Below are 27,766 nucleotides of genomic sequence, written 5' to 3'. Positions count from 1 at the left end.
CTGCAAAGAATATGATCAATCTGATTTTAGTGTTGACCATCTGATTTTAGCAACCAAGAGCAATTGTCAGATACATTGACAATTCACTGCAGCCTTTTCTCAAGTGAGCTAAGGTAGTGGGGTGGGCGTGTAGTAAACAAGGGCTGCTTTTTTAGTTCCATGGTCTCCAGGTTGTATCATTTGATGACTTAGTAGAGAGAACTCCTTCACTGGAGAAGTTTGTTGCGTTTCTCACTGAGAAATGGGGCTGACTGGTAGAGGAATTGGCTAAAACTTTGCTGTGCTGTGCTTAGTTGCTCAGCTGTGTCTGACTCTTTGCAACCCCATGCACTGTAACCCACCAGGCTCTTCTGTCCATGCAGATTCTCCAGGCAAGAATACTGGGTGACCATGACCTCCTCCAGGGGATCTTCCCAACCCAGGGATGGAACCCAGGTCTCCTGCATTGCAGGAGGATGCTTTACTGTCTGAGCCACCAGAAAATGAATAAGCTATCAGTTCTTACTTATTGCTGGGATAGGATCATACAGGACCCTGCCATTTTCCACATATACCTGAAAAAGCATCCAGGTAGTTTGGGAAATGTAGGACAGGCCAAACAAAACTAGCCTATCAATTGGCAGCTTTCGACCTAAAGCATTTTCTAACCCTAATCAGAGTATTAAGCCAAGTATCTTTGATATGGTGCTGCTCTTGGTGCTGCTAAACACCAAAGTTGGTGTCTTGAAGTGTATACTATGAAATATGTACTATATATTGTATAGAATGATTGGTAATGGTAACATGGGCTCTGAAATTTTGCTGCTGCTGCTGCTGCTAAGTCACTTCAGTCATGCGACCCCATAGACGGCAGCCCACCAGGCTCCCCCATCCCTGGGATTCTCCAGGCAAGAACACTGGAGTGGGTTGCCATTTCCTTCTCCAATACATGAAAGTGAAAAGTGTAAGTGAAGTCGCTCAGTCGTGTCCGACTCTGTGCGACCCCATAGACAGCAGCCCCCCAGGCTCCTCCGTCTATGGGATTTTCCAGGCAAGAGTGCTGGAGTGGGGTGCCATTGCCTTCTCCGCTGGAATTTAGCGAGTCAGATTCAAATGACAACTACACAGTTATTAGCGATGTTATTCTACTTTTGGCCCTTCAGCTGCCTTACGTTTGTCCTTTTGTTGTAAGAATTACAAGAGATCTTATGAGTGTTAAGGGCTTCCCCCGTGGCACAGTGGTAAAGAATCCTCCTGCCAATGCAGGAGGCCCAAGGACACGGGTTTGACCCCTGGGTCAGGAAGATACCCTGGAGTAGGAAATGGCAACACACACTAGTATTCTTGCCTGGAAAATTGCATGGACAGAGGAGCCTGGCGGGCTACAGTCCACGGAGTCACAAGGAGTCACACATGACTGAGTGACTGAGCATACAGAGACGCACTCGAGCGCTTAGACCCCAACCAGCAGAGTAATGTGTTGGTCATTTTTAACATTCCAAAGCCAAGATGTCAAAAGGAGGTGACACACAGCTGGACTCACTGGTCCTGTCCAAGGAAGGAACAGAAAGTGCTGCAGAGGGCAGAGCTAAAGCCAAAGCAGGATCTTCAAGTGGTTATGCATCCTGTTTTAGTTCTGAAATTAAACCCAAATAAGGAGTTCCCCATGGCTTAATGGTTACGATTCCAGACGGTCACTGCCATTAGTCTGGGTTCAATCCCTGGGCAGGGAGCTAAGATCACATAAACCACATGGCACAGCCAAAAAAAAAAGATTAAAAGAAAAAGAGAGCTAAATGAGAAAGGACAACATGGAGAACAAAATTCTCATAACTTCTATGGTGGTACTTATAGTCTTCAGTTCCTGTTGAGACAGACAGGGGAAGCTTGCAACACAGAAAGGGAAAATTCTAGTGACACCTCTGGAACAAATTAAGTGCTGACTTAGCTTCTCCTGCCCTGTGTTTGGTGACAGTCCTAGTAGTTTACTGTTTCTGAGCTTTGCCCTTGTATTTATATCTGGTCTCCAAAAATGTTTTCATTTCTAAGCTAAACAATTTTGGTTTCTCTTTTCGAATACACATACTTTTTATTGGCAGCATATACAGAATATAGAAGCCTATGTCAATGGTAAGACAAGACTACAGACAGAACAATGTTCCACTTAGAATGGAGAAAGGCAGAAGGACAATTATCTTTCAACTTTAAATATGGTAATGATGTCATCTTTAGCAATGGCAAAACTTAATTGGTGATAGAGATTAGTGTTTGGTGTCAACAATTCACCAAGTCTTCTGGGAACTAAACCTATGTTGAGCCTTGAACAGCATGAATTTGAACCCCGTGAGTCTCCTTATACAGGGATTTTTTTTCAATGGTAAATATGACAGAAATACATGATCCCGGACAGGGTGAATCTGAGAATGCGGAACCACAGATTTGGATGAACACTGGACATGGAAGGCCAAGTATAAACATGAAGAGCTGACTATAAATTACATGCAGATTTTTTATTCCATGGAAGGTCGACATCCCTAACCCCTCCATGTCCAGAGATCAACTGTATACCTCTACACCTTCTAAAGAGAAAATCACTAACAGTATGAGTCTAACAGGTCAATACAGGTGGTAATTGATGTTTCAGTATTTCAAAGTTGGTGTGTGCGTGCGCTCACTCAGTTGTGTCCATGCGCTCACTCAGTTGTGTCCGACTCTTTGTGACCCTTTGGACTGTAGCCTGGCAGGCTCTTCTGTCCATGGGATTTTCCTAGCAAGAATACTGAAGTAGGTTGCCTTGCCCTCCTCCAGGAGATCATCTTGATCAGGAATTAAACCTGAGTCTTCTGCGTCTCCTGTGTTGCAGGAGGATTCTTTACCCTGGGCCACCAGGGGAAAGTAGCTCAGCTGTGTCTGAGCTTTGTGACACTGTGGACTGCAGCCTGCCAGGCTCCTCTGTTCATGGAATACTGGAGTGGGTTGCCATTTCCTTCTCCAGGGGATCTTCCTGACCCAGAGATTGAACCCGGGTCTCCCTCACTGCAGGCAGATTCTTTACCACCTGAGCCATCAGGGAATCCCCACAAATTGAGTCTACATATTGTTAAATGTCAGTAAAAGTTCGTTGTAACCACTCCTAAAACCACTAGCAGGACCTCACAGGAACCAAAACACAGCTCTTCCCCATCCCTGTTAATTCCCAGTACACTGTAGCAGCACAGTTTTATGGAGAACAAGGACCAACTTACATAAAGTACAATTGTGTATCCTTAAACATTTCACACAAGCAGCGTGCACACGCTGGCACTGGGAGCTGTCAGCTCTAAGCATTGTTTACTGCACCCAGAGGAGTGGCTGCGTAGAAAGTGCACTTTCCATGTGAGAGCATCGATGGAATATAGCGTGGGAGAGTTGTTAACACTGTAAAATACTACACACAGAGTGATATAAACTGCCGTTTAACTGGGAAGAAATTTTCATCATTGCAAGTCACATACATAACTTCTAAAAGAAAACTAGCAGCTTTTACCTGGGCTTCTAAGTATTTGTGAATCTGAGACTGACTGGACCCACTCAAACTCCTGGCAAAGGTAAATGTTAGTGTACCACCTTTACAAAGAATTTTGTCAACATGGCCCTCACCTACTGAGGCCAGACGAGAGCTTAAGAGGTCAGTCCCCGGTATCTCCAGAGTGCCCTTGTGAACAGCTTAGGGGATGATGGTAGGGGAGAGGGAGGAACGGTTGGGGAATTTGTCTCTCGTGATGCTGTGCTACGTCACTGGAGGGGCTGAGGTAAAGGTACGGTCAGTGGAACACAGAAGTTTACCCTTAAAGCCGTGTAAACGACAGTCCATTCAGTCTGTGCTTTAGACTGTGTACAAAGTACTGGAAACAATGCCTTTAGGGGCTCAGGCGAACAGAGAACGTCAATCAACAGGCACTCCAGAAGGAAGACACCAGAAATGCAGTCCTTCAATTGCATTCCCATTACTGTTCTCACCAAGTCAGTGGCTACAAAAGACCTGGTTATTTATCTCCACCGGACAATGTGACTTGGTTTGAGATAATCACATGGTCTCAGGCTCCACAAGTGAAAATGTCAGAAGTGGCTGAAGAGCAGCAGCTCCATGCTGAAGGGACCCATTTCCTCTGACTCCAGAGCTCCACCATCTGGTCTCAAAGTTTTTCCCTCTGAGGGAATGGCTGAAGAGAGGTAGCCCAGTGCAACCCTGCAGAGAGAACTTGGCAACCAGTGACACCAAAGCACTCGCTGAGAGGGAGCGGGCTTTCCAACGCTTACATCCAGAGCTCCTGAGATTGCCTGGCAAGTCGTCTTGGGCATGCTTCAGAAAAACATGACGATTCTAGAAGTTGTATTTTAGGAATAAAACAGATGGTTCTTTCAGGTTTTTTCTCCTCACAACAAAGTCTCTTGAGAACATCAGTTCATAAATGCTACCATCTTTTTCTATCACTACCCTCCTGGAGGAGGAAGGGGAAGGTTTCCCAACTCTTAATTGCTCAAGAAGAAATACCATCAAGAGACCTCTGTACATGAGAGTACATCAAGAGAGCTCTGTAACATGAGAGTCATTAAAATCGGGACTCCCAAGAACATTTCAGTAAGTTCTCAATCTCTGAGGGAAATCATCAGAGTGATTTTTAGAAGAGATTAGTGTTAGTCACCACGACCACAAGTGAGTTTTACCATCTGTCCATTTATCATCTTAATGCTTTCTCACCCCTCTTAACTTCCACTGAGAAATTTAAAGTGAAAATAAGTTTAAAAAATCCTGAATGTGATAGAGGAAGATTATCTCATAATTAAACATAATATGAATCAAACTACTCTAATTGAGATTTTATTTTTATAATAGAAATAATTCAAAGGATGTGTATAAGGAAAGTATTTCTCAGCCCTTTATTTTTTTGCTGTATACTTTCTATTTTTTTCAAACTTTAAACTTTTTGTTTTGTATTGGGATATAGCTGATTAACAATGTTGTGGAGGGGGGCAGTGAACAGTGAAGGGACTCAGCCATACATATACACGTGTCCATTCTCCCCCAGATCCCTCTCCCCTGCAGGCTGGCACATAACACTGAGTAGAGTTCCATGTGCTATCCAATAGGTCCTTTGTTGGGTATCCATTTTGAATATAGCAGTGTGTACATGACCGTCCTAAACTCCGTAACTATCCCGTCCCCCCACCAACCACAAATTCGGTTTCTAAACCTGTGAGTCTCTTTCCGTTTTGTAAGCAATTCATTTGTATTTTTTCTTTTTAGATTCCATATATAAGGAACGTCATACAATATTTCTCCTTTCTGTCTGACTTACTTCACTCAGTAAGACACTCTCCAGGTTGATCCATGTTGCTGCAGATGGCATTATTTCATTCTTTTAATGGCTTCTCAGCCTTTTAAATCCATTGTCTTTAGATAAGCAAAACGTGCATACCTATTTTGTAAATTGTATTACAAAAAATGTATTGTATTTTCCAAACATTTTTTTTAACATGTAGTCAGTCTGGTTAAGAATCAGGCATAGCGGATTATCTCTCATAAAGATAAAACAAGTTGACCCTGGGACAGTGAAAATGTTCAGCATCGTTTGAGAGCAGCAGATGTCAAGTTGTCAGAGATCCTATCTAATCCATTTCCCATGTTAGAAGCTTAGGAAGAAAAATAATGCTATCTTTCAAAAAATATATGAAACAAAGCCTTCCCCAACAAACAGCTGAGTCCTAAATGTAGCCTGTGCAACAGCACATACCTTTGGCTATGTTCACACAGTGAACCATAGAAACACTGGCTCTGATGGCTACCTGTGAACAGTGTTTACTTAGTACGGCCACTGGTGGTTTCTTTGGTTAGCAGGACTTTAGAGACGCTTACCATGTGCCCACAGTCCAGGAAGGACATGCCCAGTGCAATGAAACATTGCCAACCCTGGAAGAGAAAATAGAGTTGGTCATCATTCGCTGACCCGTCTGGAGAGCCCACTTACCCCCCTCATCGCCCAGACTGCACTGCTTAGATGCAAAACTCTTTGTTGTACTAATGTCAACACTCAGCTCCCTCTGTTCCTACTGCTTTGCATTTGTTTCTTTTATCTGACTGGGAGAGGCCCCTGAAGACCACTTTTTTTCAGTCCTACACCATTCTTCACAGTACGGGTAATGACTGACTGGCTAAGAACGACTGTGATAGTCTTCTGAACAAAAGAGTAGTATAGCAATTCATTCTAGAATCGATCCTCAGCCTTAAAACTGGGTCTTCAACAATTTCTATTGCCTCTGGCTGACTGAGAACACCTGAGCACCTTCATAACCAATCCGCATACAAGAAGGATCCCCTTAACTTCTACAGAAACTTCTTTTTGGCCATGCTGCCTAGCTTGTAGGATAGGATCTCAGTTCCCTGACTAGGAACTGAACCTAGGACTTTGAAGCAAAAGTCCGAAATCCTAACCACTAAGCAACCAGGAGATGTCCTACAGCAAATTGTTAAAACAATTTCTGTCAAGGCCATACTCGGTTATTTAGGTTTCATAGATTGAGGGCAGGAGGAGAAGTGGGTGACAGAGGATGAGATGGTTGGATGGTATCATCAACTCAATGGACATGAGTTTGAGCAAACTCCAGGAGATAGCAAAGGACAGGGAAGCCTGGCATGCTGTAGTCCATGGGGTTCCAAAGAGTAGGACACAACTTAGCAACCGAACAATAACAACTGTCCCTAAATTATAGAGTCAGCTTAATCTAAGTGTACCCATGGTTTACCAGGCAAGAAAAAAGAAGAGATGTATCTATCCAAGACATAATTTCTCAGTATTCACTAAAATGTTTTCGCAATCAAGACATTGTCTCTGGCAGACAATGACATGGGGACTAGGTTAAGTGTTATAAAGACAAGCAGGGCATTCCCACCCTACTGCCTTGCCATTCTTTGTAGTAGTCCCTAATCCTCAACCCTGTGTTGTTTTAGAGAAACCTGCATAGAATAGGGAGGTGGATGTGTTGTTGCTATAGCTACTTTTCATTGATATAAATAATATTACAGAAGAATTGGAAAATAGAGAAAAGAATATTTCCATAATCCCATAATCAAAGGCAACTACTATTACTATTTTTATATAATTTACTCTAGACTTTTGATAATTTTTTTATTATCTAGGTACACATAATTCTCCATTGTTTTTCTATGGAGCACTATGTTTCACAACCACCATTTTTAATAATTCAGTGAGAGTTTATCACTATTTACCTGTGTCATCATTGGACAGCTATTATGTAGTAGAGCTGGGCAGGGCTGTTAACCCACATGTGCTGCCCTCCAAAGATTTGAAATCACACAACACAGCTCCCTTCTCCAACCCCATCTTGTACCACTCTCTACTTTTACATGGCCGATCTTCTTCAAGTTCTTCAAACATACTACACTCTAAGGTTAGGAATTATTAGAATGGAAATCAGGCAGAATGAGAGAAATAGAAAAATGACAGCTCTTAGGAACCAGGGGAAATTTATGGCTAAAAATATTCTTTGGTCACAGTTGATTTAACAATTTCATGTAAATTGTGTCAATAACCTGAAGATAGATTGGTAAGTGCTCTTTGGGATCCTTTCTCTTCTGAGCATTAGCCCCACCTCAACCACCCCTGCCCCTCCCAGCTGGACTTACCAAGTAAAACACAAAGCTCAGATAAGCTACGCTGACCACTGCAGCCACCACGTACAATGCCACATTCCCTAAACCCTGGACATAAACCACGACAAAGTACATGTTGATGGAACAGACGACAAGGACCATGATACCGCCTGCGATCCTCCAGCCCCTGTCAAAAGAATCAGCATAGTTACTGGTGGAATAATCCACCCTGTCCACAAACAGAAAAGGACACTGTGCCTTTTGAGGTCACAAGACAGGAGTAAGGGAAATTTCAAAATAAACTGAAAAGTGCTTCTTTTGTCCCAGATTAGATTAAATGAGCAAAAATTACACAATGATAGGGAGAAAAAGGAAAAAAAAAAACCACTATCAAATAATCCGTATCATCAGTTCAGTTCAGTTGCTCAGTCGTGTCCAACTCTTTGCGACCCTATGAATCGCAGCACGCCAGGCCTCCCTGTCCATCACCAACTCCCGGAGTTCACTCAAACTCATGACCATTGAGTCAGTGATGCCATCCAGCCATCTCATCCTCTGTCATCCCCTTCTCCTCCTGCCCCTGATCCCTCGCAGCATCAGGGTCTTTTCCAATGAGTCAGCTCTTCGTATGATGTGGCCAAAGTATTGGAGTTTCAGCTTTAGCATCATTCCTTCCAAAGAACACCCAGGACTGATCTCCTTCAGAATGGACTGGTTGGATCTCCTTGCAGTCCAAGGGACTCTCAAGAGTCTTCTCCAACACCACAGTTCAAAAGCATCAATTCTTTGGCGCTCAGCTTTCTTCACAGTCCAAATCTCACATCTATACATGACCACTGGAAAAACCATAGCCTTGATCTTTGTTGGCAAAGTGATGTCTCTGCTTTTTAATATGCTATCTAGGTTGGTCAAAATTTTCCTTCCAAGGAGTAAGCGTCTCTTGATTTCATGGCTACAATCATCATTTGTGGTGATTTTGGAGCCCCCCAAAAATAAAGTCTGACACTGTTTCCACTGTTTCCGCATCTATTTCCCATGAAGTGAAAAAAACCTATTCATAAACAGAAAAGGACACTGTGTCTTTTGAGGTCACAAGACAGAAGTAAGAGGCATTTCAAAATAAACTGAAAAGTGCTTCTTTTGTCCCAGATTAGATTAAATGAGCAAAAATTAAACAATGATAGGGAGAAAGAGAAAAAAAAAAAACACTATCAAATAATCCATATCATCAGTTCAATTGCCATGATGCCATGATCAGATGCCATGATCTTTGTTTTCTGAATGCTGAGCTTTAAGCCAACTTTTTCACTCCCCTCCTTCACTTTCATCAAGAGGCTTTTTAGTTCCTCTTCACTTTCTGCCATAAGGGTGGTGTCATCTGCATATCTGAGGTTATTGATATTTCTCCCGGCAATCTTGATTCCAGCTTGTGCTTCTTTCAGCCCAGCATTTCTCATGATGTACTCTGCATAGAAGTTAAATAAGCAGGGTGACAATATACAGCCTTGATGTACTCCTTTTCCTATTTGGAAACAGTCTGTTGTTCCATGTCCAGTTCTCACTGTTGCTTCCTGACCTGCATATAGGTTTCTCAAGAGGCAGGTCAGGTGCTCTGGTATTCCCACTTGTATCAGAATTTTCCAGTTTATTGTGATCCACACAGTCAAAGGGTTTGGCATAGTCAATAAAGCAGAAATAGATGTTTTTCTGGAACTCTCTTGCTTTTTCCATGATCCAGCAGATGTTGGCAATTTGATCTCTGGTTCCTCTGCCTTTTCTAAAACCAGCTTGAACATCTGGAAGTTCATGGTTCACGTACTACTGAAGCCTGGCTTGGAGAATTTTGAGCATTACTTTACTAGTGTGTGAGATGAGTGCAATTGTGTGGTAGTTTGAGCATTCTTTGGCATTGCCTTTCTTTGGGATTGGAATGAAAACTGACCTTTTCCAGTCCTGTGGCCACTGCTGAGTTTTCCATATTTGCTGGCATATTGAGTGTAGCACTTTCTCAGCATCATCTTCCAGGATTTGAAATAGCTCCACTGGAATTCCATCACCTCCACTAGCTTTGTTCGTAGTGATGCTTTCCAAGGCCCACTTGACTTCACATTCCAGGATGTCAGGCTCTAGGTGAGTGATCACACCATCGTGATTATCTGGGTTGTAAAGCTCTGTTTTGTACAGTTCTGTGTATTCTTGCCACCTCTTCTTAATATCTTCTGCTTCTATTAGATCCATACCATTTCTGTCCTTTATCGAGCCCATCTTTGCATGAATCCATAGCATATAAGTCCCTAAAAAATGCAACAAGCCCTACAACTGAAAAGGTCATGAATCCCTAGCAATACAAGAAATCATTTCAAATACCCCATGTCCTTTAGACATGTATATAAAAGGTATTAGTTTATGCCTCTCTCATCCAGATCATTTAACATGGATTTAAGATGCTTTAACCTTCAGTGGCTGAAGTTGAAGAGTTAAAGCACTAAAAGCTGAAAAACTTCCCCCAGAAATAAAAAATGTGCTTGCCCTCCTTTGTTACATTTACCATCTCTATTTTCTTTTCTTTAATTTTTAAAAATTGAGGTATAGTTGATTTACAATGTTGTGTTCATTTATTTTTAATTTTTGGCCACACCCTGTGGCATATAGGACCTTAGTTCCTTGACCTGGGATCAAACCCTCACCCCCTGCACAGGAAGGCAGAGTCTCAACCACTGGGCCATCAGGGAAGTCCCCAGAAGTCTCTCTTTTCTTAGTCAGAGATTGAGGGGGCAGCTCTAGCAACCACCTCTTAAAGCACATAGTCCCCTATGACTTATTTCATAACTGTACTATTTGATGAAGATATCCTTCCCTCACACATCTTAGGAAAGAAAAAGAAGTACACTCACAATCCATTGGCAAATTCACTCATCACAGGCCGCAAACTCGTAAATGTAAGGATGGGTATGAGAGCAAAGGGAAGCTGCAAAAGAAAAAAATAAGATTAGGGGGGTCCTTGTAACACCCCAGAGAGCAGCTCTGTTAGCAAAAGGTAACCACAGGCTCTGCCTCATCTATTCTGTGAGAAATTGTCCCTGTCATCGCAGCACGCTGGAGGGTTATGTGGAAATCTGTAGCATGAGCCCAGCATCAGTTATGGTCACAGAGTCTTTACAAAATCTGTATCTGCCTTGTCTTCTTAATCTCCATACAGCCCACCAGTGTCCTATATATTATTTAATGCTTGTTTGGATTAACAAACAATAATTGTATTCTATGTGTAATTACAGCTTATAATTCCCATTCAACAGGCTTAAAAATAAAGCCACTTCTAAAAGACTTCTATATGCCAGAGATTTCATATGCGTTCACTGTAGACCAAGACTGTGCCTCTTTCTTCCTCTGAATTTTCCCCACAATAAAGGTACAGACTCCCTCCTGACTTAGTGAGTTTCCCCAGCTCCCTCCTCACTTGTAAGCTCTGAAGAACATTCAGGAAGTCATTCATCCCTGTTAGATGCTCCACATCTTGGAAGACGGCAATAAGCAGAGCGGGGATGATGGCAATAGAGCGGGTCAGACTCACTCGGGCAAAGCGTGACCACTTGAGGTTCAGGAATCCCTGGAAGAAAACACAGAAACAGGATGAATGTCTGGAAGGAAACAGCAAAAGGGCTGGCTGCTAAGTCGCTTCAGTTGTGTCCGACTCTGTGCGACCCTATAGACGGCAGCCCACCAGGCTCCTCCATCCCTGGGATTCTCCAGGCAAGAACACTGGAGGGGGTTGCCATTTCCTTCTCCAATGCATGAAAGTGAAAACTGAAAGTGAAGTTACTCAGTCGTGTCCGACTCTTAGCGACCCCATGGACTGCAGCCTTCCAGGCTCCTTCGTCCATGGGATTTTCCAGGCAAGAGTGCTGGAGTGGAGTGCCATTGCCTTCTCCAAAAAGGGCTGGGAGGTTTGGGAAGACTGTAGAGGCATGGGATTAAGAAAGGACAAAAGGGCAATGTCCTCTTCCTCTCGTCTATCCCAGTCACAGCAGCACGTACCTCCATGACAAACTGGCCAGAATAGGTTCCTGTCATGGTGGAGCTCTGCCCCGCAGCCAGGATCCCCACCGCCCAGATGTAGAGAGCGGCAGGCCCGAAGTAACAGCCCAGCACAACACCCTGGAGAGGCAAGGGAGAGAGGTCACCTGAGACAGCACCCCAAACATATCCTTGATGTCACCTCTCCCCACTCCTGGCTACGCACCCACCTCTTCCAAGCAATGTGCTGGCACTGTCCCAGGAGCCAGACTCGGGTCCTGACCTCATTCTAGAGGCTTTCAACCTACCTTCTGCTGGATGGGCCCCCATTCCTCCTCAGCCTAGTCCCTTCTCTTCTCTAGGCTCCTAAAGCCTTTATCCTCAACTCATATGTTAACTATTAAAAAAAAGTCTACAATACATTTCCCAAATTATATTCCTTAATACAGTATTCTGAAAGATGGTGATAGAAATGGAGAGAAAACGCGAATGAATTCTGGAGATGCTACATATTCTACTCTTGGAGGTTCATAATGTAACCAGCATAAAGGGACAGAGAGGCCCCAGTAAAGAAGACTTTCCAGGGACTTCCCTGGCGTTCCACTGGTTTAAGACCCTGTACTCGCAATGCAGGGGATATGGGTTCGATTGCTGGTCAGAGAACTAGGTCCTGCGTGCCACACAGCGTGGCCTAAATAAATAAAGTGTCCAGCCACTGGGGCGAGGGGGGAACAAGTATAAAAAATAAATCACTTTACTAAGAACGCTTTCTCTAGTCACCCCAATTAATGCCTATAGCAGCACAAGTTTGAGAACTGCTGATTCAATTAATTCATCTTTTCAGCAGATCTTCTATTCCCTTCTACATAATCCAAAAGTTTTATCTGGTATCTGGACCTCTGGAAAAAAACAATTCAGAGAAGATATGCTGAGCTCTGAAGTGAACCCACGGCAAAGACCAGATATTATGCTGAGAATACTGATCCAGGAGCAGAGATCAGAAATCCGAACATGTTTACCCCTTTGTAGATGTCCACGTTCAGTGTTGAGTTATCGTCTGGGAAAAGGTGAGCATGGGCACTGCTGCTGTTTTTACAGACTGCAACCTGGAACCAAAGCAGTTTAGAAACAATTTTTAATTTTGAGTCCAGGACCCAGATAAGAAGACCTCTCTTATAGATCACACACAGGTCATCTAAGAGATGAGTGCTGAAGGCGAGACATTGGACCTGGATTGATGACAGCAGAGACTGGCAGCAATGGCCTTGAGGTCTTCCTTGATAATTTTTCTACACTCCCAGGTCATCAAAAACTTTTCCTGAGTTACAGTGTGCATGGTAATACATGAATGTTAGGCCAATTTAAATGGTGACATGAAGTGAGGGTCCTTCAGTTCAGTTCAGTCGCTCAGTCATGTCCAACTCTTTGCAATCCCATGAATCGCAGCACGCCAGGCCTCCCTGTCCATCACCAACTCCCGGAGTTCACTCAGATTTACATCCATCGAGTCCGTGATGCCATCCAGCCACCTCATCCTCTGTCGTTCCCTTCTCCTCCTGCCCACAATCTTTCCCAGCATCAGGGTCTTTTCCAATGAGTCAACTCTTCGCATCAGGTGGCCAAAGTACTGGAGTTTCAGCTTTAGCATCATTCCTTCCAAAGAAATCCCAGGGCTGATCTTCAGAATGGACTGGTTGGATCTCCTTGCAGTCCAAGGGACTGTCAAGAGTCTTCTCCAACACCACAGTTCAAAAGCATCAATTCTTCGGCACTCAGCCTTCTTCACAGTCCAACTCTCACATCCATACATGACTACTGGAAAAACCATAGCCTTGACTAGACGGACCTTAGTCGGCAAAGTAATGTCTCTGCTTTTCAATATGCTATCTAGGTTGATCATAACTTTTCTTTCAAGGAGTAAACGTCTTTTAATTTCATGGCTGCAGTCACCATCTGCAGTGATTTAGGAGCTCCCAAAAATAAAGTCAGACACTGTTTCCACTGTTCCCCTTTTTCCCATGAAGTGATGGAACCAGATGCCATGATCTTCATTTTCTGAATGTTGAGCTTTAAGTCAACTTTTTCACTCTCCACTTTCACTTTCATCAAGAGGCTTTTTAGTTCCTCTTCACTTTCTGCCATAAGAGTGGTGTCATCTGCATATCTGAGGTTATTAATATTTCTCCTGGCAATCTTGATGCCAGCTTGTGTTTCTTCCAGTCCAGCGTTTCTCATGATGTACTCTGCATATGGGTATGTGGGAGACCTGGGTTCGATCCCTGGGTCGGGAAGATCCCCTGGAGAAGGAAATGGCAACCCACTCCAGTATTCTTGCCTGGAGAATCCCGTGGATGGAGGAGCTTGGTGGGCTACAGTCTACAGGTCGCAAAGAGTCAGACACGACTGAGTGACTTCACTTTCACTTTCACTCTGCATATAAGTTAAATAAGCAGGGTAACAATATACAGCCTTGATGTACTCCTTTTCCTATTTGGAACCAGTCCGTTGTTCCACGTCCAGTTCTAACTGTTGCTTCCTGACCTGCATACAGATTTCTCAAGAGGCAGGTCAGGTGGTCTGGTATTCCCATCTCTTTCAGAATTTTCCACAGTTTATTGTGATCCACAGAGTCAAAGGCTTTGGAATAGTCAATAAAGCAGAAACAGATGTTTTTTTGGGATTCTCTTGCTTTTTCCATGATCCAGTGGATGCTGGCAATTTGATCTCTGGTTCCTCTGCCTTTTCTAAAACCAGCTTAAATATCAGGAAGTTCACGGTTCACGTATTGCTGAAGCCTCTCTTGGAGAATTTTGAGCATTACTTTACTAGCATGTGAGATGAGTGCAATTGTGTGGTAGTTTGAGCATTCTTTGGCATTGCCTTTCTTTGGGACTGGAATGAAAACTGACTTTTTCCAGTCCTGTGGCCACTGCTGAGTTTTTCAAATTTGCTGGAAGGGAAGGGCAGCAGTGAGGAGATACCCCTTATCCAAGGTAAGGAGCAGTGGCTGCGTTTTGCTGGACCAGCCCTGAAGAGATACCCCACACCCAAGGTAAGAGAAACCCAAGTAAGATGGTAGGTGTTGCAAGAGGGCATTAGAGGGCAGACACACTGAAACCATACTCACAGAAAACTAGTCAATCTAATCACACTAGGACCACAGCCCTGTCTAACTCAATGAAACTAAGTCATGCCCGTGGGGCAACGCAAGATGGGCGGGTCATGGTGGAGAGGTCTGACAGAATGTGGTCCACTGGAGAAGGGAATGGGAAACCACTTCAGTATTCTTGCCTTGAAACCCCATGAACAGTATGAAAATGCAAAATGATAGGATACTGAAAGAGGAACTCCCCAGGTCAGTAGGTGCCCAATATGCTACTGGAGATCAGTGGAGAAATAATTCTAGGAAGAATGAAGGGATAGAGCCAAAACAAAAACAATACCCAGTTGTGGATGTGACTGGTGATAGAAGCAAGGTCCAATGCTATAAAGAGCAATATTGCATAGGAACCTGGAATGTCAGGTCCATGAATCAAGGCAAATTGGAAGTGGCCAAACAAGAGATGGCAAGAGTGAACGTCAACATTCTAGGAATCAGTGAACTAAAATGGACTGGAATGGGTGAATTTAACTCAGATGATCATTATATCTCCTACTGCGGGCAGCAATCCCTCAGAAGAAATGGAGTAGCCATCATGGTCAACAAAAGAGTCTGAAATGCAGTACTTGGATGCAATCTCAAAAATGACAGAATGATCTCTGTTCGTCTCCAAGGCAAACCAAGTCTATGCCCCAACCAGTAATGCTGAAGAAGCTGAAGTTGAATGGTTCTATGAAGACCTACAAGACCTTTTAGAACTAACACCCAAAAAAGATGTCCTTTTCATCATAGGGGACTGGAATGCAAAAGTAGGAAGTCAAGAAACACCTGGAGTAACAGGCAAATTTGGCCTTGGAATGCTGAATGAAGCAGGGCAAAGACTAATAGAGTTTTGCCAAGAAAATGCACTGGTCATAGCAAACACCCTCTTCCAACAACACAAGAGAAGACTCTACACATGGACATCACCAGATGGTCAACACCGAAATCAGATTGATTATATTCTTTGCAGCCAAAGATGGAGAAGCCCTATACAGTCAACAAAAACAAGACCAGGAGCTGACTGTGGCTCAGATCATGAACTCCTTATTACCAAATTCAGACTTAAATTGAAGAAAGTAGGGAAAACCGCTAGACCATGCAGGTATGACCTAAATCAAATCCCTTATGATTACACAGTGGAAGTGAGAAATAGATTTAAGGGCCTAGATCTAATAGATAGAGTGCCTGATGAACTATGGAATGAGTTTTGTGACATTGTGCAGGAGACAGGGATCAAGACCATCCCCATGGAAAAGAAATGCAAAAAAGCAAAATGGCTGTCTGGGGAGGCCTTACAAATAGCTGTGAAAAGAAGAGAAGCGAAAAGCAAAGAAGAAAAGGAAAGATATAGGCATCTGAATGCAGAATTCCAAAGAATAGCGAGAAGAGATAAGAAAGCCTTCTTCAGCGATCAATGCAAAGAAATAGAGGAAAACAACAGAATGGAAAAGACTAGAGATCTCTTCAAGAAAATTAGAGATACCACGGGAACATTTCATGCAAAGATGGGCTCGATGAAGGACAGAAATGGTATGGACCTAACAGAAGCTGAAGATATTAAGAAGAGGTGGCAAGAATACACAGAAGAACTGTACAAAAAAGATCTTCATGACCCGGATAATCACGATGGTGTGATTTCTCATCTAGAGCCAGACATCCTGGAATGTGAAGTCAAGTGGGCCTTAGAAAGCATCACTACGAACAAAGCTAGTGGAGGTGATGGCATTCCAGTGGAGCTGTTTCAAATCCTGAAAGATGATGCTGTGAAAGTGCTACACTCAATATGCCAGCAAATATGGAAAACTCAGCAGTGGCCACAGGACTGGAAAAGGTCAGTTTTCATTCCAGTCCCAAAGAGGGTCCTTAGACGGCTTCAAATATGAAAGGACACCCAGAATAGAGAGTCCTTATTCAAAGCAGAGCCAGGAATCAGAGGTCCTATGATGGGAAACAAAGGAGTGATCAAAACTAGATTGGCAATCAGGAGTCAAGAGGACAGAGAATTCAGTGTGATAAAACAGTCTGTCTAGCCACTGATTCTATTTCCTGTGTGTTGACTCCTCCCAACCTGTCATCACCAAATGGCAGGGCTGGAAAGCAGTCAGTAGTCGGAAGCAAAAGGGGATAAGAGCAAATAAACAGGAAGCCACTGACCACAGCATGAGGCAGTCTTTATCTGAGGAATGCTCCCTTCCCAGTCCAAAGCTGAGAATGATGGCTCTGGACCTGGCCACAGCCCTAGACTATAAACCTGACTAGTGCACTGACTTAGGGGCAGCACTGAGATCTATTTCCCCTGAGCTCTAAGTCACTGTCATGTTTTCCTGCCCAGTTAGCCTCCTCCTTACCCTCACATTCACTACTACCCAGGTCCCTGGCTTACTTACCACCTGCTGGTTGGTTTTCTCAAAAAATGCTTCGGCAAACACCGAGATGACAAAGATGTTGATGATAAAGGAAACAAAGAGAGCGATGCAGGAATCAATGAAGAAGTACTTATTCACTTCTCGAACTTCCTGCTTGCTGGCCCGGTCTACCTGTCTGGACTAGAGACGTAACAGCAACAGTCACTTTTTAACGAGCTGGAACAAGTTTCCTTGTAATATTTCATGAGTTGGAGGCAGCTGAAAGTCCTAGAGGTCAAACAACTGACCACATGAAATGTGAGAGACCCCACATACATCCTGGTTCACTGACTTCAATCATGACCCTTTGGTGACATCACACACACCCAAACAGGGGAAAGTGACTGAGAGGCTGATGAGCCCTCAGTTACTGTGGCTTGAAGAATCACTGACCTACAGAAACAACCTGATTTTAGACCTAAGCGGGAGTTAGCCTTAATTATAAAGGTCTCTGAAATCTTCCAGCAAACAATTGTGTGTGGTAAAAGCTAGATTGGGCTCCTTCCTCCTGACCTCCATGAGGCCATTGAGGTTTCTGAGATCTAAAGACAAGAGACAAGGTGCCCCTTCAGATCTTTTAAGGACTTTAGTCCCTTCTCTAGGGGGTCAGTCACCTCTGGTCACCTTGGTGATACAAGAGCATGGTGTCCAACTGTGGAAAGATGCCGTGCTCCTTCAGGCCTCCAACAGCTGTGAACTAAGTGTGTGTCCCTTGCAGAGAAAGGAAAAGATGCCACGAACTACATAAGTCACTGGGATAAGATAGGCCTTGCTCACCTTGACTAAGGCAGAATGCAGGTATATGTTGTGCGGTGTGATGACGGCACCCACGATGGCCACAGCCTGAATGATCTGTGGGGTACGACAGCCTGAACAGGATGGCAGGAACATGCCTTGGAGGACCTGGGTCTGGCTGGGTTTCACTGTAACATACTACATACAAAGAGAACAGCTCTTACCTTTTCTGGAACTTGACACTAGGGGAGTAACACGGTACTAGATAACATTGCATCCTTTACTCCTTAAACCCCTTCATCAACACTATTTAGGAAATAAGGAACATAGAACCATCCAAAAAAAAAAAAAAAATCAAGTAGCACAAGGTTAGAGAATTTATGACTGGGGTATCCAAACATTTCATATTGTATTTTATATATACTAAATAGATGTGTAAAGAATATAATTAATATTCTAACGAAATAACATGGCTGCTAAGGGGCTTATTGATATTAGTGCCACAATAACTCCTGTGAGACACACCTTAGAATAGTCAATTCTTGATTACCCACACTAATCATGCTTCTGTGCTCAGTTCAGTTCAGTGGCTCAGTCATGTCTGACTCTTTGTGAACCCCTGGACTGCAGCACACCAGGCTTCCCTGTCCATCACCAACTCCAGGAACTTGCTCAAACTCATGTCCATTCAGTTGATGATGCCATTCAACCATCTCATTCTCAGTGTCCCCTTCTCTTCCTGCTTTCAACATTTCCTAGCATCAGGGTCTTATTCAACAAGTCAGTTCTTCACACCAGGTAGCCAAATTATTGGAGTTTCAATTCATCATCAGTCCTTCCAATGAATATTCAAGACTGATTTCCTTTAGGATTGACTGGTTGATCTCCTTGTAGGCCAAGGGACTCTCAAGAGTCTTCTTCAACACCACAGTTCAAAAGCATCAATTCTTTAGTGCTCAGCTTTCTTTATAGTCCAACTCTCACATCCATACATGACTTCTGGGAAAACCATAGCTTTGACTAGACGGACGTTTGTCAGCAAACTAATGTCTCTGCTTTTTAATGTGCTGTCTAGGTTGGTCATAGATTTTCTTCCAAGGAGCAAGTGTCTTTTAATTTCATGGCTGCAGTCACCATCTGCAGTGATTTTGGAGCCCCAAAAAATAAAGTCTCTCACTGTTTCCATTGTTTCCCCATCTATTTGCCAAGAAGTGATGGGACCAGATGCCATGATCTTAGTTTTTGAATGTTGAGTTTTAAGCCTACTTTTTCACTCCCCTCTTTCACTTTTATCAAGAGGCTCTTTAATTCCTTTTCACTTTCTGCCATAAGGGTGCTGTCATCTGCGTATCTGAGGTTATTGAAATTTCTCTCAGCAATCTTGATTCCAGCTTATGCCTCATCCAGCCTGGCATTTCACATGATGTACTCTGCATGTAAGTTAAATCAGCAGGGTGATGACATATAGCTTTGACATATTCCTTTCCCAATTTGGAACCAGTCTGTTGTTCCCTGTCCAGTTCTAACTGTTGCTTCGTGACCTGCCTACAGATTTCTCAAGAGGTAGGTAAGGTGGTCTGGTATCCCCATTTCTTTAAGAATTTTCCACAGTTTGCTGTGATCCAAAATCAAAAGCCTTGGTGTAGTCAATAAAGCAGACCCCAATACTCTTGCCTGGAAAATCCCATGGACGGAGGAGCCTGGAAGGCTGCAGTCCATGGGGTCACTAAGTGTCGGACATGACTGAGTGACTTCACTTTGACTTTTCACTTTCATGAATTGGAGAAGGAAATGGCAACCCACTCCAGTATTCTTGCCTAGAGAATCCCAGGGATGGGGGAGTCTGGTGGGCTGCCATCTATGGGGTCGCACAGAGTCGGACATGACTGAAGTGACTTAGCAGCAGCAGCAGCAGATGTTTTTCTGGAACTCTCTTGTTTTTTCGATGGTCCAACATCTGTGCTCACATATGTATATAAAAATCACTTATGCTTGCCACTAGCAGCTGCTGAGACTCACTCAGAAACACTTTTCATACACTCTTTTTCCTGGTTCAGCATTTCTCTTGGAAGCCTTAGACCAAGCTGTATCATCTACTCATAGAGTAGACATATTTTCAAAAGCTTAGCTAGTCCAATAAACAAAAATCAGTTTATAATAATTGGACACAGAAAGGTGCTGGGTTTTACTTCACTGCATATAATGATAAGGTTGGGCTTAACCCAATGCAGCGTTGGGGCTGGGGCACAAAACAGGAAACACACACTGTATCCACTTTAGTTCATTAACTGTTATAATACAGAGAAAGTCCGAGCTGGACTTACTGTCAACCAGGATGAGCAAAAACAGAACCTGTCAAGGTAACAACCAAGAATAACCCTGCAGCTCCTCTCCTAATCCTTGCCAAGGCTGTTCTGTTGTTGAGATGGCCAATTTGGGACCAGGGAGTCTAGTCTGAAAAGTCCTAGAAATTCTAGTCATTTTTGACCTAGGAGTCCCTGCAGAACTTCCTGGACACTAGTCTTTCCTACATCCTTATTCCTTTTAAACTGGCCTAGTACTGAATTTGGGTTTTATTAATACACACTGTCTTTTATAATAAAAGGACAAAAATTTTGTTTAAAAAGCTAAGGAAGAAAAGACAAAGAACAGCCAATGATCAGCCTGTAATACTTGCCTCATAGCCAAATGTGAGGGCCATAATAGTGATGAGAAAACCAAAAAACGCTTCTAGCTTCCGCAAACCTGAAGGGGAAAATGTAGCAGTGAGTTCACAGAAGGCAGATTTCCCTGTAAGCCACATGATGGAACTTTCCCCGACCCCTCTCTTCCCACTGTCCTTACCATATTTGTCCAAAAAGAGAAATATAAGGGTATCTGCAATGGTGATAAGAACTCCACCCCAGAGAGGAATCCTAGGTCAGAGATTAAAAGGGAGATTAAAGAAAAGAAAAGAAACATTAAGAAAAAGACTCTCTTCCCAAAAACTCTCTAGATATATGACACTTGGAGGAGCAAGGACCTGGGGAAAAGGGAACAGTGGTAAGGAGGCCAGGCCTTGGGTGTTTTAGGATCACAGCACTAAGTGAAGTAATACATTCATTCAAACTTTATCTACTATTACAGACATTCAGGACACAAAGCTGAAAAGTATGTGTCTTATCTCTCAAAGAGTTCACTTGACAAGTGGGATAAACTGATATACAAATTAATTATAATATACATGTATACAATATACATTGTATACATAATACACATTAATATACATTAATTATAATATACATAATATATTGATTATAATATACATAATATTATGATATAATATACAGATATGCATGACCAAACATGAGAACATGGGAGATAAAGAGCTGGGAAGAAGGTAGTTCCAGAGTGGTTACACAGAAAAAATAATACTTGAGTTGAATTTTCAAAATTGAAAATGACTTGGGTTTTTGTTTTTATGTTGTTTCATTGCTAAGTCATGTCCAACTCTTTGGTGACCCAGTGGACTATAGCCCACCAGGCTCCTCTGTCCGTAAGATTTCCCAGGCAAGAATACTGGAGTGGGTTGCCATTTCCTTCTCCAGTGGATTGTCCTGACCCAGGGATCACACGTGCATCACCTGCTTGGCAGGCAGATTCTTTACCAGTAAGTCACCTGGGAAGCTGGAGAAGGCAATGGCACCCCACTCCAGTACTTTTGCCTGGAAAATCCCATGGATGGAGGAGCCTGGTAGGCTGTAGTCCATGGGGTCGCCAAGAGTTGGGCTCCACTGGGCGACTTCACTTTCACTTTTCAGTTTCATGCATTGGAGGAGGAAATGGCAACCCACTCCAGTGTTCTTGCCTGGAGAATCCCAGGGACGGGGGAGCCTGGTGGGAGACCGTCTATGGGGTCGCACAGAGTCGGACACGACTGAAGTGACTCAGCAGCAGCAGCAGCAGCACCTGGGAAGGACTTTTGTTTTTATACTTGCTTTGAAATCCCACAAAACATTGATTACTTTCTAGAGTAAAACCTCTCACCTTCCTGCAGACAGGAGATTGATGGCAATAGCTGAGCCAATAACTTCTTGCATATCTACGCCAATGATAGCCAACTCCACCATCAGCCACAGAAGGATTCGTGGAACCTAAACATCAAACAGCAGAAAGATATGGTTCTAATTAATCATTTCTAGGAACTTCCCCCATAGTTTGGAATTCACATTTTGGCACTGATCCAATAACAGTCCGTTATTAAGCCTTTGGGTCTAGAGATGAAGGACCAGAACTCAGCTGCACTTGGCCCCCTGCTGGAAAGGGCCAGGCTGCTCTCTGTGGCAAAGCCTGTGAGTCAGGGTCAGGGCAGCAGCTGATGCCAATTTCTTCTCCTTCTGTTTTACTTGACAGAAGAATGGAATTTCCATTCATTATTTCCACTTAATTTTTGATCTAAAAACAATCCTGAAAGTTTTAGTGGAAAATGAGAATGTTAGGATGGTCAAAATATTGTTCAGGAGAGAATAAAAATACTGCAGAAGAAAATATCTATCCTGATCACAGCTGAAGAGACAAAACAAACATGAAAAGGTTGGAGTCATCCTTAGTGTAATAATACACAAGCAAGTAAAAAAACACAGGTAGGCTAAGGGACTCGGGGCAAAGTGTTGGAATTGGGTGTCCTATAATAAAATCTGGGATCTAATCTGGTCAAATAATAGAACAGAAAGAAATTTAGTCATTGCTAGCTCACTGTGGCCAGGAAAAAAAACAACCTCCAGGTATCTACCACCTAAAATATATGTCACAAAAAAACAACCACTAAGATACATGAAGAAAGAGAAGATAAAACAAACTATAAATTCCCAAGTTTTTTTTTTTTTTCTTTTAGGAGGCATATAAGATAAAAAGCAGGTAAGGATACTCTCACAGCCAGGAAAGGAGATTGAACATTTAAGACAAACTGGAGGCAGATTAGTACTTATCTAAAGATCAAGTCAGTTTAAACCTGTCTTCCAGACATTGTTGCTGTTGTTCAGTCGCTCAGTGGTGTCCGACTCTTTGCGGCCCCATGGACTGCAGCACGCCAGGCTTCCCTGTCCTTCACCATTTCCTGGAGTTTGCTCAAACTCATGTCCATCGAGTCCGGGATGCCATCCAACCATCTCATCCTCTGTCGTCCCCTTCTCCTCCTGCCTTCAATCTTTCCCAGCATCAGGGAAACATGGTTTAGCAGCAAGAGGAGCTACAGAATTTCCCTTGGGATTCCCAGCCCTCAGGGCCACGATTCCCACATCCTCCACTATTTTAGTATACAGGGGGCTAGCACAGATTGCCGACACATAGTTACCTATGATATGAGACAAACATTGCTTACCCTGGGATACTGGCGGTGACATACTTCAGCCAGATGCAGCCCAGTAACCACTCCCAGTCGAGCTGCAAGGCTCTGCAGCAGGAGGCCCACGATGGTGGAAAACAGAACAACCCAGAGCAACTAGAGAAGAACAAAGTCCCACCATTATACTCTTGTGATAACTGGAAGTTTTGGTTTGGTTGTTTGGCAATGGGAATGGGAAACAGTACACTCAGGAAAGCGCCCCGTTCAGGGATCCAATGACCTGAGTTCTGTATCACATTCTGCACAGAACTTGCTAGGTCACCTTGCACCTTTCCCAGTTCTAGTTTTTCCCATCTGCTGTTTCACTTTTGTTCAAGGAAACTACCTGGGTAAATAAAAATAAAACTAAAAATCAACTACGTGAATAAAATAAAATTTAAAAACAGATCGAAAAGTACTTTTCATCGAAGTGTCAGAGCCAGTGAAGAATCAGCATGTAGCCACCAAGGTTCATATCCACAGGCAGAGCAGAGGGAAAGGCTGGGGTGTGCTGTGTGTGTTTAAACAGGATAGAAGAAGTCAAAGTGTTGGTCACTAAGTCTTGTCTGACTCTTTGCGACCCCATGGACTGTCCTGGCTCCTCTGTCCTGGGATTTCCTAGGCAAGGATAATGGAGTGGGTTGCCATTCCTTTCTCCAGGGGATCTTCCTGACCCAGGGATCAAACCAGTGTATTCCTCATTGCAAGCAGATTCTTTACTACCTGAGCCACCAGGTAAACCAAAAAAAGGGATGAGGGAAGACTTTATGTTCACCTTAAATCCAGCCACTGCTCCAGACTGCAAATCACATTCAATGTTTCCTGGATCCACAATGCTCATAAGAAATCCTGGTCCGGTGAAAGCCCAGAGTTTGCGGAAGCTAAAACAAGAGTGCTGTACAAGAGAGGAAGACAGAGCAAAATGATTATCACCTCCAGGGGGAGAATAGATCCATGCCTATGTATGGCTGACTCCCTTTGCTGTCCATCTGAAACTAGTCCAATATTGTTAATTGACTATACTCCAATAGAGAAGAAAAAGTTTTAAAAAATAATAATAATAAAAGTGTCTCTTGGAGAAAAAAAAAAGATTATCACCTCCAAACTGCTGATCTAATTTATCTATTATTTTATCACATAAAAAGCAACAATATCAGTTTCATAAGAACAAAGAGTTCAGAAGTTGGACATGGGTGGGTCCAAGTTTCTCCTCCATCTTATCCATTCCTTATCAATAACCTGGTTAGCTCTCTGTACAAATAAGGGCTCTTCTCTTACCTGCCTTTCCAACAGCCTTTCAGTCTAAAACCCCAGCAATAATAGCAGTACCTCTGTGCTCAAACACTACTTAAATGGGACAAAAGGCACCGTACAAAAGGGAACATGAAATTTTCCCTTTCTGGGTCAAAAAATGCTCACTAGTACAACTTGGCAATTTTTCAAGGGCCTTAGTTTCCTTAAAAGTTTCTGTTTACTCTCTACAAAAATTCAGTCTTCAGAGATTGCTTGCCAGAACTGACTCTGAGGTTGCTGATCCTGAGTTATCCAGCAGACATAGGTTTTCCCTAGATAATAATATTTTTCTCTAAGGACCTGTCACTAACCTTCTCCTCAGGAACAGCAATCTTCTCATCAAAGTAGGTGGTAAAGGGCTCCTCTGTGTGCACCCTGAAGGACTGTGGAATTGAGGAGTTACTACAGGCAGGCTTGATGGCACCAAGACTGACAGAGACCCCATGGTCTCCAGAAGCATTTTCTGAATTAACAGATTTGAGAAGAAATGAGTTAAAATTAACAGAATACACTGATATTAGTAATCATCATAGAAATACTGAAATTAAACCTTTTTAACACCTACATGCACAAGATCAACCTGACTCTATATCAATTTTTGGTTCAGTTCAGTTCAATCGCTCAGCTGTGTCTGACTCTTTGCAATCCCATGAACCACAGCACACCAGGCCTCCCTGTCCATCACCAACTCCCAGAGTCCACCCAAACCCATGTCCATCATGTCGGTGATGCCATCCAACCATCTCATCCTCTGTTATCCCCCTCTCCTCCTGCCCTCAATCTTTCCCAGCATCAGGGTCTTTTCAAATGAGTCAGCTATCCACATCAGGTGGCCAAAGTATTGGAGATTCAGCTTCAACATCAGTCCCTCCAATGAACCCCCAGGACTGATCTCCTTTAGGATGGACTGGTTGGATCTCCTGCAGTCCAAGGGACTCACAAGAGTCTTCTCCAACACCACAGTTCAAAAGCACCAATTCTTTAGTGCTCAGCTTTCTTTATAGTCCAACTCTCACATCCATACATGATTACTGGAAAAACCATAGCCTTGACCAGATGGACCTTTGTTGGCAAAGTAATGTCTCTGGTACTTTATTTTTATTTATATTTCTAATAAATTAATTTTTGAATAGGCAACACATTCACATGGCTGAAAATTTGAGAAATACAAAATTGCTTATGGTGATAAAGCTCCCTCTCTACCCTCTTCCCCAGTCACTAAGCTCTACACGAGTTTTCAACACTGATCTTACAAATGGTCTCCCCCTACTTTCATGCTTCTATTGTACTGCACTGTGAAAGACACTCAGTCATGTCTGACTCTTTGCAATCCCATGGACTATACAGTCCATGGAATTTTTCAGGCCAGAATACTGGAGTAGGTAGCTGTTCCCTTCTCCAGGGGATCTTCCCAACCCAGGGATCAAAATCAGGTCTCCTGCATTACAGGCACATTCTTTACCAGATGAGCCACTGGGGAAGCCCTCACGCTTCTACTGTCACTTGCTAATTTTTAGAATCGTTTTCTTCTAAAATTACTGATGTCTAGGGCTTAATATAGAACATCCCTAGACTAGCCGCACTGATAAAGTGAAAGTGAAAGTGAAGTCACTCAGTTGTGTTCAACTCTTGGTGACCCCATGGACCTCAGGCTCCTCTGTCCATGGGATTTTCTAGGCAAGGGTACTGGAGTCAGTTGCCATTTCCTTCTCCAGGGAATCTTCCCGACCCAAGGATCAAACCCAGGTCTCCTGCGTTGTAGGCAGACACTTTACCGTCTGAGCCACCAGGGAAGTCAAAATTTTAACTTTTAGAAGGAAATTGTCAGGCTAATGGGCCACTCCAATCTCCACCCCCTACCCATTTTTTTAGTAGGATTTACTTAAAAGATCATCCTTGGACATGATATCTCCATCAGGCTGCCTCCAAAATGGGGAACTTGCAAAAGCCTGCCACATTTCAGGCTAAAATCTGAAGTTTCAGGGAAACCACCAAACAGGAAACTTTTGCCACCTGACTAAGATGCTGGGCTGGAAGAAGCACAAGCTGGAATCAAGATTGCTGGGAGAAATATCAATAACCTCAGATATGCAGATGACACCACCCTTATGGCAGAAAGTGAAGAGGAACTAAAAAGCCTCTTGATGAAAGTGAAAGTGGAGAGTGAAAAAGTTAGCTTAAAGCTCAAAATTCAGAAAACTAAGATCATGGCATCTGGTCCCATCACTTCATGGCAAATAGATGGGGAAACAGTGGAAACAGTGTCAGACTTTATTTTTGGGGGCTCCAAAATCACTGCAGATGGTGACTGCAGCCATGAAATTAAAAGACGCTTACTCCTTAGAAGAAAAGTTATGACCAACCTAGATAGTATATTGAAAAGCAGAGACATTACTTTGCCAACAAAGGTCTATCTAGTCAAGGCTATGGTTTTTCCAGTGGTCATGTATGGATGTGAGAGTTGGACTGAGAAGAAAGCTGAGCACTGAAGCATTGATGCTTTTGAACTGTGGTGTTGGAGAAGACTTTTGAGAGTCCCTTGGACTGCAAGGAGATCCAACCAGTCCATTCTTAAGATCAGCCCTGGGATTTCTTTGGAAGGAATGATGCTAAAGCTGAAACTCCAGTACTTTGGCCACCTGATGTGAAGAGTTGACTCATTGGAAAAGACTTTGATGCTGGGCGGGATTGGGGGCAGGAGGAGAAGGGGATGACCGAGGATGAGATGGCTGGATGGCATCACGGACTCGATGGATGTGAGTCTGAGTGAACTCCGGGAGTTGGTGATGGACAGGAAGGCCTGGCGTGCTGTGATTCACAGGGTCGCAAAGAGTCGGACACGACTGAGCGACTGAACTGAACTGAACTGAAGACCTGCAGTGAAGAGCTTGGGGAAGGGGAGGTGTCAGCCTCGGGACAGGAGGGCTCATCGCCGACTAATCATCAGTGTTTCCCTTGTCTGAATGGAGCAAGTCTCCATGATACTGATGGCTGGGGGACAAGAGATGGTGACAATTTTTGATGAAATAGAGGACAAGAAGGACAATATGGTAAATTTCTGTTACTGGTTTAAGCCTAATTCCAAACAAAAATGAGTCAATAACACAAAGCTGTAAATTACCATCTGGCATCTTCAGTTCAGGACCCAACACCGTGGTGGATACCTGAGTGCCTGAGTTCACAGA

At 43.3% G+C, this 27,766-nt stretch overlaps 1 protein-coding gene across 1 annotated transcript; it reads right to left on the bottom strand.

The window, feature by feature from the left end:
• Nucleotides 1-5,818: 5,818 nt before the first annotated feature.
• LOC138079295 (natural resistance-associated macrophage protein 2-like) lies at nt 5,819-27,766 on the bottom strand. Its single transcript, XM_068972192.1, has 15 exons — nt 27,703-27,766; nt 24,893-25,044; nt 24,064-24,183; nt 23,286-23,405; nt 21,953-22,059; nt 20,771-20,841; nt 20,604-20,671; nt 17,969-18,124; nt 17,174-17,332; nt 12,664-12,750; nt 11,666-11,785; nt 11,088-11,237; nt 10,525-10,598; nt 7,664-7,817; nt 5,819-5,929 (listed from the first exon to the last, which is right to left on the bottom strand). The coding sequence occupies exons 1-15, from the start codon at nt 27,710-27,712 to the stop codon at nt 5,819-5,821; spliced, it is 1,659 nt and encodes a 552-aa protein (XP_068828293.1). The 5' UTR covers nt 27,713-27,766.

This window comes from Capricornis sumatraensis, chromosome 4 (assembly GCF_032405125.1).
Source record: "Capricornis sumatraensis isolate serow.1 chromosome 4, serow.2, whole genome shotgun sequence".
Classification (NCBI taxonomy): Eukaryota; Metazoa; Chordata; class Mammalia; order Artiodactyla; family Bovidae; genus Capricornis; species Capricornis sumatraensis.
The sequence above is the reverse complement of the archived record's forward strand: the minus strand, read 5'-3'. Positions and strand labels throughout refer to the sequence as shown.

Bases quoted from the DNA above. Each gene is read 5' to 3' on its own strand.
- LOC138079295 (XM_068972192.1), bottom strand. The intron at 12,751-17,173 runs GTAAGTAAGCCA...CTTTGGTTCCAG, and splicing joins AGAAAACCAACCAGCAGGTG to GTTGCAGTCTGTAAAAACAG. The intron at 11,786-12,663 runs GTAAACATGTTC...TTGCCTCTCCAG, and splicing joins ACGTGGACATCTACAAAGGG to GGTGTTGTGCTGGGCTGTTA.